The sequence below is a fragment of the Salvelinus namaycush genome, chromosome 16 (genome assembly GCF_016432855.1).
Source record: "Salvelinus namaycush isolate Seneca chromosome 16, SaNama_1.0, whole genome shotgun sequence".
NCBI lineage: Eukaryota > Metazoa > Chordata > Actinopteri > Salmoniformes > Salmonidae > Salvelinus > Salvelinus namaycush.
This window is the reverse complement of record NC_052322.1, coordinates 15,326,402-15,344,367: the sequence shown is the minus strand read 5'-3', so window position 1 is coordinate 15,344,367 and position 17,966 is coordinate 15,326,402. Positions and strand designations below refer to the sequence as shown.

General features: G+C 42.7%; 1 protein-coding gene across 4 annotated transcripts in view; it reads left to right on the top strand.

Moving 5' to 3' along the window:
• Nucleotides 1–1,845: 1,845 nt before the first annotated feature.
• The window catches only part of kansl2 (KAT8 regulatory NSL complex subunit 2), a 30,202-nt gene continuing 14,081 nt past the window's right edge, over nt 1,846–17,966 (top strand). Inside the window, exons 1-3 of one of the 4 annotated variants that reach the window (XM_039010570.1) lie at nt 1,846–1,906; nt 3,020–3,278; nt 3,491–3,663. In XM_039010570.1, the coding sequence (XP_038866498.1) occupies nt 3,028–3,278; nt 3,491–3,663 (424 nt within the window). In that variant the 5' untranslated portion in view covers nt 1,846–1,906; nt 3,020–3,027. Of the gene's footprint in view, nt 1,907–1,933; nt 2,203–2,604; nt 2,874–3,019; nt 3,279–3,490; nt 3,664–17,966 lie in introns of those variants that run through there. The other 3 variants (XM_039010572.1, XM_039010571.1, XM_039010573.1) reach the window with 3 other exon arrangements.

Here is a 17,966-nt window from a genome sequence, read left to right as displayed (position 1 = left end):
GAATTGGAAGGCCGATTGGGAGCCAGGCCTAATCGCCCAACAGTGCTCGACCTCACTAATGCTCTTGTGGCTGAATGGAAGCAAGTCCCCGCAGCAATGTTCCAGCATCTAGTGGAAAGCTTTCACTGAAGAGTGGAGGCTGTCATAGCAGGAAAGGGTGGACCAACTCCATATTAATGCCAATGATTTTGGAATGAGATGTTCGACAAGCAGGTGTCCACATACTTTTGGCCATGTAGTGTATCTACATATTCATATACAAACCACAGCAGTGTCAATCATTTTGATAATGGACTGATTGTCTTTTTTAGTGTTTTGAACAGAATTAAGTGTTACTTTTACTGTTTTAACAGTAACTGAAGTCTTCACTTATTTGAATTGAACTGAAATTCCCATTTTGGGCGATTTTAGTAAGGGGTGTATTCTTTTGTCTATATTATTTAGGTAATACAGCAGTTTTTTTCTGTTTTGTTTGGAGATTACACATGCTTAACTGAGAGACTAGAGGATTTAACTTTTTTTTTTAAATCTCTCGTACCACTGTCAACCATCCTTGTCAGGATTTAATTTCTGTGTAAAGGACTTGTTCAATTAAGATGATAATAATCGTCCCCTTTATGTCCAGTTATGCTGTTTGTCATGTTTATTGGTCATAAACTGGTATTCTCTCTCATTTAATCATGTGTTGGGAATCATCTTTTAAGATTGTGATAGTGGAAATGAAGTGGGCTATAACTTAGCTCTGACATGTTTCAGACATTTTTATCAGAACTCTCTTGGTCCAATAAGCTGCCAGTGGATAGATTCATTTTTTGGATATCATGTAACACAGCTGTAGCATACTGATTTGATCATGTGGTGTTCCTGCTGTTTGTTTTTGTATATAAAGGAAAGAGTTGTCATTATTCTGGGGGCTGTTTTCTATTACTTTAACTGACCCATGATGGAAATACATTTCTGCTGTTTCCAAGGCTACATAAAATGGCCTACGTCTGCCAAGTTTCTACAGTACTTGAGTACAACCATTGATTTTTGTCACTCAGGTAAGCCTTTATGATGATATATGAAGAGAAACATGGATATGCTTCAAAATGCACTGAAACGTTATCCCATCAGGGTTGTCTAACAAACATAGCTTTTTTTGTTAAAAACTGAGGAAATTATCACTTGTATTACTAGGAACAGTACGCTTCCATTCTGTTTTATTTTATATAATAAGATACTCATTAGTACTAAATTAAGCTAAGTATTATTGGACTTGAACTGATACATGGATGACTGTATGCAATATATCTTGTGCGAGTGCTTGTTTAACAAGAACAACCACAAAATGAAGCTGAAATTATGAAAATAGATGGAAGACACTCATGCAACCAAATGCAAAATCACATTGCTACTCCTTTGTACTTCATTAACTGCTCAAAAGTTGTATCTGTCTGTACACATTGTCACGTCTTAATGTTTTAGTTATACCACAACTCAGGTCTGTAATTGACATTTTTGGGATATATATTGTTTAAAATAACTAAAGGTATGTTCTTTTGTTGTGAACAAAGTTCATTTTTTAAATGTGGTTGATATAATCCCATGTCAATAAATGTTTAAGAAAAAACATCCCATTTTATTTTTATTTTGTATTTTATGATCATGCAACAATCTTTGTTTACATAAATAATATACTAAAGTCGCAAGCTACCGTACATTGAATATCTACTTGCTCAGATGTGGGAGACAGGTCTCAAATTGAGAGACAGGTCTTTCAACCTATCGTGTATTTCCCACCCACTAGTCTGGACCAATCAAAGCTCAAATGGGGCGGGTCCATCTTCTCAAGGCACTGATAGGAGAGTGCGGGAAAAACGACGCAGTGGCATTGTGCTTCGAGAACTGTCTCGGTAAGGACACGGTAAGCTCCTCGCCGTTATATTAACCAAAATGTTATATGAAAGTCCTTTTTTGATTATTAACATATTTTGATGAAATCAGAGTGCATCTGTACATCGACAGCGAATAAACCAGTATATGTTGCTACAGAGACTAAGGAACGCTAAACAAACATGGCTGCTAAAGCTAACTGGCTAAGAAGCTAACACAAAAGCTACAATTTGCTGTCGTTGAGCTTAAAGGAGGCGGACCTGTTCCATGTGGCGCGTGATTGGGTTTTATGCAGGATCGTCACAGCGCAAGTGTTTGGCACAGATGGTAGAGTACAGTTTGTTTTATCCTGAACATACTTGTTTGGCGACTAATTACAACAAATGGCTTGGTAGATAACGTAGCAATTAACTAACAACATTTGTTATAAAAAATGTTGCAATGGGAAGGTCGGTGTCTCTACTATTCTGCGTAATTTATTTTATTTCAAAAAAATGTTACTAGGCATTTTATCAATCAACAGCATATGCAAATGTCAGCTTTGAAACGATGTGGCATACTGGCTGGACAGATGTCATGAGTAGTGCCCTGTACTTTTCTTGACTTTTTCATAATTTTCTGCTTATTTTGTTTGTCACTGGTTATGCTAATGCACATGTTTTAGTATAATTATTGATTGATTGCTGAGGTTGTGGCAATGCTTGATGAAAGAGAATTGAGTAAGGCTTGAATTACAGATTACACATTAAGTTAATGTGACATGGGTCCGGTCCGTCCGACACACACATTAACGTTTTCATTTTATTTGATCGTGTCCCATGTTTGTTGTATTGTAGTATCAGGATTCTATTCTAATGCCCCTTGTGTTCTTTGTTTGCTACCACATATTGTGGTATCCCGTTGGGCTCAGTTGGTAGAGCATGGTGCTTGCAACGCCAGGGTTGTGGGTTCGATTCTCACGGGAGAAGGCATAAAAATAAACGTGTACACTTACTACTGTAAGTCACTCTGGATAAGAGAGTCTGCTTAAATGACTAAAATGTCAATATTGGCCTGGTTTCACCTAATTAGCTATGTCAATTTGTAACTGTAGGGTTGCTAATTCAGCCCCTGGTACTCACCGGAACATGTATTTCCCTTCCAGGACCAGTGATGAACAGGATAAGGATCCACGTGTTGCCATCGAGCAGAGGCCGTGTGGCCCAGACCGCCCGTACCCAGGAGCCCCAGGCCTGCTCCTTCACACAGCGACCCTGCTCCCAGCCGCGCCTGGAGGGCCTGGAGTTCTGCATCAAACACGTCCTGGAGGACAAGAACGCCCCTTACAGACAGTGTAGCTACGTCTCCAACAAGAATGGCAAGCGCTGCCCAAACGCAGCCCCTAAGGTGGAAAAGAAAGAAGGGTGAATGAAGCAACTTGGATATAAATGCGTTTGATCAAACTCTCAAAACCGCATATGATCTATGTGGGCTTGAATCTGGGAAATCCCTTAGTGTATCAATGAATACTGAGTCTTTTACTTTCCAAGTCAGGTCTTCAGAAGTATCAGCACAATCTTGAATTCTTTGTGGCCTTAGTTCTTATCTTGCGTGTGATTCTTTTGTCTACATTCAGGGTGACCTTCTGTGCGGAGCACGCTAGAAGGAATGCCATGGCTCTCCAGGCCCAGCTGAGAAAGGCCTCATCCGGACCCTCCCCTGAAGCCCTCCTATCTCAGCTCAGTGGCTACAACCGCCCTGAGACGCATGGCCTGGACAGTGGCCGCAGTGAAGCCACCCGCATCCTAGGTTAATAATATTTCTGAATCTTCTTTTTCCTCCGCCATATGCAATGGCAACATGTTTTAGAATAACCATATTTTTCCTAGAGTGTACTTCAGTTAACCATTCTGTACAATAATTATTTCCCATTTGAACCCTAATTTCTTACATGTGCTTGACCTTGAATATTCATGGACTAATTTCACTCTCCCTTTACTACACACTATTGCTAAAATGGCCCAAATCAAGTCTGACAGCTTGTGGTAGCGGCTCAGATCCTAACAGGGCCAACATTAACATCTTCCCATGGTCTGTTGGTTTTCTCTATATTAACAAAGGGAATAGTCAATTCAGTTGGAAGGAACAAATGCCTCCTTTACAAATCATAATGAATTTCTAAATCATTATTTCAGCATGTTTTTCAAGCCAAAACATCCAGTGCATTTGGAAAGTATTCAGACCCCCTTGACTTTTTCCATGTTTTTACATTAGGCCAGACAATTGATTCGCTGTTTAAGAATGTTAATATACATCTTGAATAACGTTCCAACCGGAGAATTACATTGACTTCAGTTGAGAGAGGCAGCTCTGTTCCATATCACGTGAACGCGCGTGTTCAATGCGTGGTCACCTCATGGCAGTGATTACTCATTCCTGTCTCCTTCGGGCCCCCCCTTCACATCAGTCATCAGACAAAGTTCTATTGACTGTTGACATCTAGTGGAAGCCGTAGGAAGTGAAAACTCATCCATATCTCGTTGTAATTTCATTGGGAGCTTGGTTGAAAATCTAGCAGCCCCAGAAAAAATCCAAACAGGAAGTGGAACTTCTCAGGCTTTTGCCTGCCATATGAGGTCTGTTATACTCACAGACATAATTCAAACAGTTTTAGAAACTTCAGTGTTTTCTATCCAATAATAATATGCATATATTAGCAACTATGACTGAGGAGCAGGCCGTTTACTCTGGGCACCTTTGTGCACCTTTCATCCAAGCTACTCAATACTGCCCCTGCAGCCATAAGAAGTTAACGGATTTTCCCCACAGAAAAGTGAGGCGAGCAAGTGCAACTTTTTTACATTAAGTGGATAAGGAATAACAGTACTTGGAAGGAACCACGTTGTCCTAGGCTATATGGAAATAAACAATAGGAGAAATATTCAATTTCAGACTGATTTCAGATTATTATTAATACACAAATTAACATTAAACATTATTCACATAAATTGCATTATTTCATGAATGTATTATCAGTTCATTAATCTACTTAATTGTAAAGCCTAACATTCAAGAATGATTGACAATAAATATTTGTAATCAAATTTTAAATTTGATGCATAATGAGTTCATTACCTGAATGCGTCTAGCCTAGGCATTAACAAAATATTCATACAAATAATTAGGCCTTTCATAGACCAGGCCTTGTAGAAAAAGGGTCAATCAAGTTAGGTCTGCCAAAATTAATGTAGCATTGGGGGGGAAAATGCATAAATCCAGCCATGGAGTATAAACTTTTTTTTGGTGATGATAGGTTATAACATGCACAACTAGAAGCATCAATCTATATAGGGCAAGCGTGACTAAATTCGAGCCCAGTAACTTTCCTCACCGCATCCTCCTTCGATTGTCTCGTCTGGCTGCCACAAAGCCCCCACCTGCTGATCTGTACGAAGTGTGTGCGTGCCACTGGCGATGTACTTTGCTTGACATGCTAGCTGTTCTCGACGGCGCATCATCACTTCAAACGCATTTCGTCGTGGCGTTATTGGTTGGCCTACTACTACTGGTAGTACCGGTAAAATGTAAGTTATGACTCGCAAATCACCATACAGCTAACACTTCGATTTCATCAATAAGTTTGACTTAGTATTTTGGACAACCAAATTTATTAGCTTGCACCGTGTCTTTGCTGATGAATGCCCTGATTGCTGGCCAGTCAGTTGGTTAAATTAAATTGTTTAGTCTATTAATCGCTTCTAATAGATCTGAAATGATGCAATAACCATACATTTAACCGACTGTTTATGAGGGCCTCATGAGGGGAAAAAACAATTTAATCCATCTACAAACAATACCCCATAATGACAGATAAAAAAGGCTTCTAGAAATGTTTGCAAATTTGTTAAAGGAAAGATCCCATTTACATAATTATTCAGACATTTTATTCAGTACTTTGTTGAAGCACCTTTGGCAGCGACTGTAGCCTTGTCGTCTTGGGTATGATGCTGCAAGCTTGGCACACCTGTATTTGGGATGTCTCACATTTTTCTCTGAAGATCCTTTCAAGCTCTGTCAGGTTGGATGGGGAGTGTTGCTGCATAGCTATTTTCAGGTCTCCCCAGAGATGTTCGATGGTGTTCAAGTTCGGGCTCTGGCTGGGCCACTCAAGGACATTGAGACTTGTCCCGAAGCCACTCCTGTGTTGTCTTGGCTGTGTGCTTAAGGTCGTTGTCCTGTTGGAAGGTGAACCTTTACCCCAGTCTGACAACCTGTTCAAGAGCGCTCAGGACTTCATCAAGGATCTCTCTGTACTTTGCTCCGTTCACCTTCCCTCAATCCTGACTAGTCTCCCAGTCCCCGCTGCTGCAAAACATCCCAAAAGCATGGTGCTGCCACCACCACCATGCTTAACTTTTAGGGGTGGTGCCATGTTTCCTCTAGACCTGACACTAGGCATTCAAGCCAAAGACTTTCTTGGTTTCATCAGACCAGAGAGCTGTGGGACCTTATATAAACAGGTGTGCCTTTCCAGATCATGTCTGATCTATTGAATTTACTACAGGTGGACCCCAAGTTGTAGAAACATCTCAAGAATGATCAATGGAAACAGGATGCACCTGAGCTCATAGCAAAGGTTCTGAATACTTATGTAAATATGGTATTTTTGTTTTTAATACATTTGCAAAAATTACTAAACCTGTTTTCGCTTTGTCATTATGGGGTATTGTTTGTAGATGAGGATTTTTTATTTAATACATTTTAGAATACGGCTGTAAGGCAACCCCCCCCCCTTGCTGCTATGACAGCCAGCCTCCACGCTTCTGGGAAGTCTTTCCACTAGATGCTGGAACATTGCTGCAGGGACTTGCTTCCATTCAGCCATGAGCATTAGTGAGGACGGGCGCTGATATTGGGGAATTAGGCCCGGCTTGCAGTTGGCGTTCCAGTTCATCCCCAAGGTGTTCGACGCAGGGCTGAGCGAAAATATGGAATGAATTTGTTTTTGCGCAATATTACATATGCCTCTAAGAATTTAGGTTGTTTTTGAGTGTTTATGTCCGCTTGTTCTCAAAAATAAAACATGGTCTCCTCTCCTTCGCTCCTGTGTACTTCCCCGTTTACACCAGAGATCTGTAAATAATGACGAGATGTACATCTCAAATCAAAGTTTATTTGTCACGTGCGCTGAATACAACAGGTGTAGGTAGACCTTACAGTGAAATGATTACTGACAGGCCCTAACCAACAGTGCAATTTAAGTAAAAAAATAGGTATTAGGTTAACAATAGTTAAGTAAGGAAATAAAGACAGTGAATAGTAACAGTAGCAAGGCTATATACAGTAGCGAGGCTGGGTGCCGTTGTCCCAAAGGCGGGAAGGCAGGCAACAAGCTTAGGTCCAAAAATAAGCCCATAGAAACGCATTGGACAGATTTTACTCTTCCTCTATGGTTTACACACAATAATTGGTAAGATGGACACACATTGAGACATTATTTTACTGTAATAGAATAGGAAACCTTTCAAATGATACAATTTTTTGTGTCTCAACTGCTCAAATAATAACCTGCCCAGGGACTGCGGTTGAAAATTAGCCGGCTGGCTAAAACCAGCACTTTTACTGAAACGTTGATTAATGTGCACTGTCCCTGTAAAAATAAAATAAACTAAAATTGCGTGCAGACTACTTAATTTTTTAATTTGACCTTTTATTTAACTAGGCAAGTCAGTTTAACAAATTCTTATTTTCAATGACGGCCTAGGAACAGTGGGTTAATTGCCTTGTTCAAGGGCAGAACGACAGATTTTTACCTTGTCAGCTCGGGGATTCGATTTTGAGTATCAATGAATACTGTTTGTCATGCGTGGAATTGTTAGGTTAGTAGCATTTTAGCCAAAGACTACTATACTAGCTCTCTGTCTGTTTTGTGAATGTGCAATAAGCATAACTCAACTTATACAACTTGGGGTCCCGTGTGGCTCAACTTGGGGTCCCGTGTGGCTCAGTTGGTAGAGCATGGCGCTTGCAACGCCAGGGTTGTGGGTTCATTCCCCACGGGGGGACCAGGATGAATATGTATGAACTTTCCAATTTGTAAGTCGCTCTGGATAAGAGCGTCTGCTAAATGACTTAAATATAAAATAAGGAATTGGCAACTTGTCATTCTGAACAAAGTGGACATAGTAACATGCTTTTCAAACAGTTGGCGGCAGAAGGTTGTGTTCAACCTTGTTAGCTAGCAAATGGATCCAAGTTGCCTGAACTTGAAATGTAAAGATGAACTGGCTTATCTCCAGCATGTGGGCTTGTTGATGTGACCTATGTTAATTTTAGTCATTATTAGTGAATGTGCATGATACATGGTTCTAGTTAAATTTGTAACAAGGGCATTTTCATAGACTTGAAAGCCAGATTGATGATTATTGCAAGTTAATTTTTATCAAATTGTTTATTAGTGGGTCTTATGACTGTGGAAGGCTTATATTTTGCCTAGGTATAACTAAAAGTCCTGACTTAATTATTGCGGTCTGTTTGAAATGCAATATATATATATTTTTTTAATTATTATTTTATCCCCTTTTCTCCCCGATTTTCGTGGTATCCAATCGCTAGTAATTACTATCTTGTCTCATCGCTACAACTCCCGTACGGGCTCGGGAGAGACGAAGGTCGAAAGCCATGCGTCCTCCGAAGCACAACCCAACCAAGCCGCACTGCTTCTTTAACACAGCGCGCCTCCAACCCGGAAGCCAGCCGCACCAATGTGTCGGAGGAAACACCGTGCACCTGGCCCCCTTGGTTAGCACGCACTGCGCCCGGCCCGCCACAGGAGTCGCTGGAGCGCGATGAGACAAGGATATCCCTACCGGCCAAACCCACCCTAACCCGGACGACGCTAGCCCAATTGTGCGTCGCCCCACGGACCTCCCGGTCGCGGCCGGCTGCGGCAGAGACTCTGGTGGCGCAGTTAGCACTGCGATGCAGTGCCCTAGACCACTGCGCCACCCGGGAGGCCCGAAATGCAATAATTTGACCTTTTTTTAATTGTACAAAGCTTATTTAGATGTATATTGTGAATCGGCCATTATTTTGAGGGAGGATTTATTTTTTTAGTCTTAGTCTATCACCCAGCCCTAGTTCGATGGGATTCAGGCCAGGGCTCTTTGCAGGCCATTCAAGTTCTTCCACACCGATCTTGACAAACCATTTCTGTGTGGATCTCGCTTTGTGCATGGGGGCATTGTCATGCTGAAACAGGAAAGAGCCTTCCCCCAAACTGTTGCCAGTCTGAAGCACAACCGTCTAGACGGTCTTTGTATGCTGTAGCGTTCATGATTTCCCTTCACTGGGGCTAGCTCGAACCATGAAAAACAGCCCAGACCATTATTCCTCCTCCACCAAACTTTACCGTGGGCACTATGCATTTGGGCAGGTAGTGTTCTCATGGCATCCGCCAAACCCAGATTAATTTGTCGGACTGCCAGATGGTGACACGTGATTCATCACTCCAGAGAACATGTTTCCACTGCTCCAGAGTCCACTGGAAGTGAGCTTTACACCACTCCAGCTGACGCTTGGCATTGCGCATGGTGATCTTAGGCCTGTGTGCAGCTGCTCGGCCATTTCATGAAGCGCACAACGAACAGTTCTTGTGCTGGCGTTGCTTCCGGAGGCAGTTTAGAACTCGTTCGTGAGTGTTGCAACCGAGCACAGTTCAGCATTTGGCGGTCCAGTTTTGTGAGCTTGTGGCCTAACACTTTGCGACTGAGCCGTTGTTACTCCTAGACGTTTCCACTTCACAATAACAGCACTTACATTTGACCGGGGCAGCTCAAGCAGGGTTGAAATTTGACGAAATGACTTGTTGAAAAGGTGCCATCTTATGACGGTTCTACGTAAAAAGTGTCTGTTCTCTTCATTAAGGCCATTCTATTGTCAATGTCTGTCTATAAAGATTGCATGGCTGTGTGCGTAAAAAAAAAAAAAACGCACACAGCCATGCAATCTTTATAGACAGACATTGACAATAGAATGGCCTTACTGAAGAGAACAGATGTATTTCAAGGCCTACCTTCAAACTCAGTGCCTCTGTGCTTGACATCATGGGAAAATCAAAAGAAATCAGCCAAGACCTCATAAAAATAATTGTAGACCTTTAAGTCTGGTTCATACTTGGGAGCAATTTCCAAATGCCTGAAGGTTCCATGTTCATCTGTACAAACAGTAGTGCGCAAGTAAAAACACCATGGGACCATACAGCCGTCATATCGCTCAGGAAGGAGACGCGTTCTGTCTCCTAGAGATGAATGCAAATCAATCCCAGAACATCAACAAAGGACTTTAAAGATGCTGTCGGAAATAGGTACAAAAATATCTATATCCACAGTAAAACAAGTCCTATATTAACAACCTGGAAGGCCGCTCAGCAAGGAAGAAGCCACTGCTCCAAAACCGCCATTAAAAAAAGCCAGACTACGGTTTGCAAATGCACATGGGAACAAAGATCGTACTTTTTGGAGAAATGTCCTCTGGTCTGATGAAACACAAATAACTGTTTGGCCATAATGACCATTGTTATGTTTGGAGGAAAAAGGGGGAGGCTTGCAAGCCAAACACCACCCCAACGGTGAAGCACAGGGGTGGCATCATCATGTTGTGGGGGTGCTTTGCTGCAGGAGGGACTGGTGCACTTCACAAAATAGATGGCATCATGAGGGAGGAAAATTGTGGATATAGTGAAGCAACATCTCAAGACATCAGCCAGGAAGTTAAAGCTTGATCGCAAATGGGTCTTCCAAATGGACAATGACCCCAAGCATACTTCCAAAGTTGTGGCAAAATGGCTTAAGGGCAAATCAAATTTATTTATATAGCCCTTACATCAGCTGATATCTCAAAGTGCTGTACAGAAACCCAGCCTAAAACCCCAAACAGCAAGCAATGCAGGAGCACGGTGGCTAGGAAAAACTCCCTAGAAAGGCCGAAACCTAGAGAGGAACCAGGCTGAGGGGTGGCCAGTCCTCTTCTGGCTGTGCCGGGTGGAGATTATAACAGAACATGGCCAAGGAGTTCAAATGACCAGCATGGTCAAATAATAGTAATCACAGTTGTCGAGGGTGCAACATGCCAGAACCTCAGGAGTAAATGTCAGTTGGCTTTTCATAGCCGATCATTAAGAGTATCTCTACCGCTCCTGCTGTCTCTAGAGAGTTGAAAACAGCAGGTCTGGGACAGGTAGCACGTCCGGTGAACAGGTCAGGGTTCCATAGCCGCAGGCAGAACAGTTGAAACTGGAGCAGCAGCACGGCCAGGTGGACTGGGGACAGCAAGGAGTCATCATGCCAGGTAGTCCTGAGGCATGGTCCCTAGGGCTCAGGTCCTCCGAGAGAGAATTAGAGAGAGTATACTTAAATTCACACAGGACACCGGATAAGACAGGAGAAGTATTCCAGATATAACAGACTGGCCCTAGCCCCCCGACACATAAACTACTGCAGCATAAATACTGGAGGCTGAGACAGGAGGGGTCAGGAGACACTGTGGCCCCATCCGATGATACCTCCGGACAGGGTTTAACAGGCAGGATATAACCCCACCCACTTTGCCAAAGCACAGCACCCACACCACTAGAGGGATATCTTCAACCACCAACTTACCATCCTGAGACAAGGCCGAGTATAGCCCACAAAGGTCTCCGCCACGGCACAACCCAAGGGGGGGGCGCCAACCCAGACAGGAAGATCACGTCAGCGACTAAACCCACTCAAGTGACGCACCCCTCCTAGGGACGGCATGGAAGAGCACCAGTAAGCCAGTGACTCAGCCCCTGTAATGGGGTTAGAGGCTGCGTCTCTCACATGGGTAGGCAGACCATTCCATAAAAATGGAGCTCTATAGGAGAAAGCCCTGCCTCCAGCTGTTTGCTTAGAAATTCTAGGGACCATTAGGGGGCCTGTGTCTTGTGACTGTAGCGTACGTGTAGGTATGTACGGCAGGTCCAAATCGGAAAGATGGGTAGGAGCAAGCCCATGTAATGCTTTGTAGGTTAGCAGTAAAACCTTGAAATCAGCCCTTGCCTTAACAGGAAGCCAGTGTAGGGAGGCTAGCACTGGAGTAATATGATACATTTTTTTGGTTCTAGTCAGGATTCTAGCAGATGTTTTTAGGGCTTTATCTGTGTAGCCGGAAAGTAAAGCATTGCAGTAGTCTAACCTAGAAGTACAAAAGCATGGATTTAATTTCCCTGTATCATTTTTGGACAAAGTTACTGGTTTTTGCAGTGTTACTTAGATGGGAAAAAGTTGTCCTTGAAACGGTCTTGATATGTTCGTCAAAAGAGATTAGGGTCCAGAGTAACACAGAGGTCCTTCAGTTTTATTTGAGATGACTGTACAACCATCAAGATTAATTGTCAGATTCAACAGAAGATCTCTTTGTTTCTTGGGACCTAGAACAAGCATCTCTGTGTTGTCCGAGTTTAAAAGTAGAAAGTTTGCAGCCATCCACTTCCTTATGTCTGAAACACAGGCTTCTAGCGAGGGCAATTTTGGGGCTTCACCATGTTTAATTGAAATGTACATCTGTGTGTCATCCGCATTGCAGTGAAAGTTAACATTATGTTTTCGAATGACATCCCCAAGAGGTAAAATACAGTGGGGCAAAAGAGTATTTAGTCAGCCACCAATTGTGCAAGTTCTCCCACTTAAAAAGATGAGAGAGGCCTGTAATTGTCATCATAGGTACACTTCAACTATAACAGACAAAATGAGGGAAAGAAATCCAGAAAATCACATTGTAGGATTTTTAATGAATTTATTTGCAAATTATGGTGGAAAATAAGTATTTGGTCACCTACAAACAAGCAAGATTTCTGGCTCTCACAGACCTGTAACTTCTTCTTTAAGAGGCTCCTCTGTCCTCCACTCGTTACCTGTATTAATGGCACCTGTTTGAACTTGTTATCAGTATAAAAGACACCTGTCCACAACCTCAAACAGTCACACTCCAAACTCCACTATGGCCAAGACCAAAGAGCTGTCAAAGGACACCAGAAACAAAGACCTGTAGACCTGCACCAGGCTGGGAAGACTGAATCTGCAATAGGTAAGCAGCTTGGTTTGAAGAAATCAACTGGGGGAGCAATTATTAGGAAATGGAAGACATACAAGACCACTGATAATTTCCCTCGATCTGGGGCTCCACGCAAGATCTCACCCCGTGGGGTCAAAATGATCACAAGAACGGTGAGCAAAAATCCCAGAACCACACGGGGGGACCTAGTGAATGACCTGCGGAGAGCTGGGACCAAAGCCTACCATCAGTAACACACTACGCCGCCAGGGACTCAAATCCTGCAGTGCCAGACGTGTCCCCCTGCTTAAGCCAGTACATGTCCAGGCCCTTCTGAAGTTTGCTAGTGAGCATTTGGATGATCCAGAAGAAGATTGGGAGAATGTCATATGGTCAGATGAAACCAAAATAGAACTTTTTGGTAAAAACTAAACTCGTTGTGTTTGGAGGACAAAGAATGCTGAGTTGCATCCAAAGAACACCATACCTACTGTGAAGCATGGGGGTGGAAACATCATGCTTTGGGGCTGTTTTTCTGCGAAGGGACCAGGACGACTGATCCGTGTAAAGGAAAGAATGAATGGGGCCATGTATCGTGAGATTTTGAGTGAAAACCTCCTTCCATCAGCAAGGGCATTGAAGATGAAACGTGGCTGGGTCTTTCAGCATGACAATGATCCCAAACACACCGCCCGGGCAACGGAGTGGCTTCGTAAGAAGCATTTCAAGGTCCTGGAGTGGCCTAGCCAGTCTCCAGATCTCAACCCCATAGAAAATCTTTGGAGGGAGTTGAAAGTCTGTGTTGCCCAGCAACAGCCCCAAAACATCACTGCTCTAGAGGAGATCTGCATGGAGGAATGGGCCAAAATACCAGCAACAGTGTGTGAAGACTTACAGAAAACGTTTGACCTCTGTCATTGCCAACAAAGGGTATATAACAAAGTATTGAGAAACTTTTGTTATTGACCAAATACTTATTTTCCGCCATAATTTGCAAATAAATTCATTAAAAATCCTACAATGTGATTTTCTGGATTTCTTTCCCTCATTTTGTCTGTTATAGTTGAAGTGTACCTATGATGACAATTACAGGCCTCTCTCATCTTTTTAAGTGGGAGAACTTGCACAATTGGTGGCTGACTAAATACTTTTGCCCCACTGTATATAGTGAACACAATAGTGGTCCTAAAACGGAACCTTGAGGAACACCGAAATTTACAGTTGATTCGTCAGAGGACAAGCCATTCACAGAGACAAACTGATATCTTTCCGACAGATAAGATCTAAACCAGGCCAGAACTTGTCCATGTAGACCAATTTGGGTTTCCAATCTCTCCAAAAGAATGTGGTGATCGATGGTATCAAAAGCAGCACTAAGGTCTAGGAGCACGAGGACAGATGCAGAGCCTCGGTCTGACACCATTAAAAGGTAATTTACCACCTTCACAAGTGCATTCTCAGTGCTATGATGGGGTCTAAAACCAGACTGAAGCATTTCGTATAGCATTTCGTATTTCTGCCTTCCTGAAGACATTGTTTGTCTTCAGGAAGGCAGTGAGTTGCTGCGCAAACAGCTTTTTCTAAAATTTGAGAGGAATGGAAGATTCGATATAGGCCGATAGTTTTTTTAGATTTTCTGGGTCAAGGTTTGGCTTTTTCAAGAGAGGCTTTATTACTGCCACTTTTAGTGAGTTTGGTACACATCCGGTGGATAGATTGCCGTTTATTATGTTCAACATAGGAGGGCCAAGCACAGGAAGCGGTTCTTTCAGTAGTTTAGTTGGAATAGGGTCCAGTATGCAGCTTGAAGGTTTAGAGGCCATGATTATTTTCATCATTGTGTCAAGAGTTATAATACTAAAACACTTGTGTCTCTCTTGATCCTACGTCCTGGCAGAGTTGTGCAGACTCAGGACAACTGAGCTTTGGCGGAATACGCAGATTTAAAGAGGAGTCCGTAATTTGCTTTCTAATGATCATGATCTTTTCCTCAAAGAAGTTCATAAATGTATTACTGTTGAAGTGAAAGCCATCCTCTCTTGGGGAATGCTGCTTTTTAGTTAGCTTTGCGACGGTATCAAAAATAAATTTCGGATTATTCTTGTTTTCCTCAATTAAATTGGAAAAATAGGATGATCGAGCAGCAGTGAGGGCTCTTCGATACTGCACGGTACTGTCTTTCCAAGCTAGTCGGAAGACTTCCAGTTGTGGCTCCATTTCCGTTCCAATTTTCTGGAAGCTTGCTTCAGAGTTCGGGTATTTTCTGTATACCCGGGAGCTAGTTTCTTATGACATATCTTTTGTTTAGGAGTGCAACTGCATCTAGGGTATTGCGCAAGGTTAAATTGAGTTCCTCAGTTAGGTGGTTAACTTCTCTGGGATATGTGGGACGGTAGCGTCCCACTTGGCCAAAAGCCAGAAAAGATGTAGCGCGCCAAATTCAAATATATTACTATAAAAATCAATCTTTCATGGAATCACACATGAAAGACACCAAATTAAAGCTACACATGTTGTGAATCCAGCTAACATGTCTGATTTCAAAAAGGATTTACGGGGAAAGCACACCAAACAATTGTTAGCTCAGTACATAGCCACAGAAAAACACAGCCATTTTCCCAGCAAAAGATAGTAGTCACAAAAAGCAGAAATAGAGAAAATGAATCACTAACCTTTGATCTTCATCAGATGACACTCATAGGACATGATGTTACACAATACATTTGTTTTGTTCAATAATGTGCATATTTATATCCACAAATCTCGGTTTACATTGGCGCCATGTTCAGAAATGCCTCCCAAATATCCAGAGAAATTGCAGAGAGCCACGTCAAATAACAGAAATACTCATCATAAACTTTGAGAGATACATGTTTTACACAGAATTAAAGATACACTTGTTCTTAATGCAACTGCTGTCAGATTTCAAAAAAACTTTATATAAAAAGCACACCATGCAATAATCTGAGGCGGCGCTCAAAAATAACAACATTTCTCCGCCATGTTGGAGTCAACAGAAATACGAAATTACATCATAAATATTCCCTTACCCTTGATCTTCATCAGAATGCACTCCCAGGAATCCTAGTTCCACAATAAATCGTTGTTTTGTTCGATAATGTCCATTACTTATGTCGAAGTAGCTACTTTTGCTAGCATGTTTAGTGCACATGTCCAAACGCTCGCGCAGATGCAGGCGAACTCGGACAAACTTCAAAAAATTATACACTGCTCAAAAAAATTAGGGGAACACTTAAACAACACAATGTAACTCCAAGTCAATCACACTTCTGTGAAATCAAACTGTCCACTTAGGAAGCAACACTGACAATAAATTTCACATGCTGGTGTGCAAATGGAATAGACAACAGGTGGAAATTATAGGCAATTAGCAAGACACCCCCAATAAAGGAGTGGTTCTGCAGGTGGTGACCACAGACCACTTCTCAGTTCCTATGCTTCCTGGCTGATGTTTTGGTCACTTTTGAATGCTGGCGGTGCTTTCACTCTAGTGGTAGCATGAGACGGAGTCTACAACCCACACAAGTGGCTCAACATCAATGCGAGCTGTGGCAAGAAGGTTTGCTGTGTCTGTCAGCGTAGTGTCCAGAGCATGGAGGTGCTACCAGGAGACAGGCCCGTACATCAGGAGATGTGGAGGAGGCCGTAGGAGGGCAACAACCCAGCAGCAGGACCGCTACCTCCGCCTTTGTGCAAGGAGGAGCACTGCCAGAGCCCTGCAAAATGACCTCCAGCAGGCCACAAATGTGGCCCATTGAATGTCTCTAAGAACAGTGGCCTCGTCATTCTAAAATGGAAGAAGACCTCAGATTGGGGCGAAGGTTCACTTTCAAACAGGACAACGACCCTAAGCACACAGCCAAGACAACGCAAGAGTGGTGTTGCACATTTTGTGGAATATTCAGAGGTGGAAACTTTCCATGGAAATAAATGCAAATGAATACTATTTTAAATGTAGATGTTTTTTGCTTTTGATATATTTACCTTATCATAAGTAGACATATTTGTAAATGATAAAATTCTTACAATAGAAATAAAATATTTAGTTGTGAATTGAACTTTTAATTAAATCAGTTGACCCTTCACATGGGATGATTTCACTGAATAACAAGAGGGAATATTGAATGATCCCCAATGATCCATCGCATCTCCCAAAACGTTTTCAACATGCATCTGTGAAATGATAGTCTAAACTTAAGCTTTGGTTGTCTTCCCCTAAGGCTTCCATGTCTTCTCCCTGGACCTCCTCAATGTCCACCTCTTGAACATCAGACTCTGAGGCCTCGTCTTCACTATTTCTTTCCAACCTCAAATTTGCCCGGATGGCCACCAGTTTTTCAACCCTTATTGGTCAGCCTGTTGTGCTTTGTGTGTGTGTGTGTGTGTTCCCAAACAAGGACCAGTTGCGCTCTGAGGCAGCTGATGTTGGTGGGATTTGCAGGATGATGGAGGCAACAGGGGAAAGAGCCTCAGATCCACAAAGTCCCTTTTACCAGGTGGCTGATGAGATATGTTGGCACGACTACCATATTGCATCTCCATCCCAAAGCCCTTGCTTGGAAGTGTACTTCGCCAGACTGCCAAGAACCTTGCCCTCGTCCAGGCCAAGGTGGCGAGACAAGGTAGTCATGACACCGTAGGCCCTGTTGATCTCTGCACCAGGCAGGATGCTGTTGCCAGCATACTTTGGGCCCAACATGTACGCTGCGGAAAGTTTATGGACTTCAGGCAGACGTCTTCATGCTTTTTGATGCATTTCAAAACTGCAGTTTCCTCTGCTTGGATCAACAGTGAAGTGGGCAGGGCAGTACAGGTTTCTTCTTACATCTGCAAGCAGAGTCTGAACATCAGGCAGGCTGGCAGTGCAATGGCTACTGTTATAGGTTTCAGGCTGCTTACCACTCTCTCCCAAAATACATCATCCAGGAGGATCCTCTTGATGTGGCTGTCCATATCGACAGACTGTTATATAGACATTTCTTGGAGAGACTCCTTCCTCTTCCAGGAGACTGTCAAAC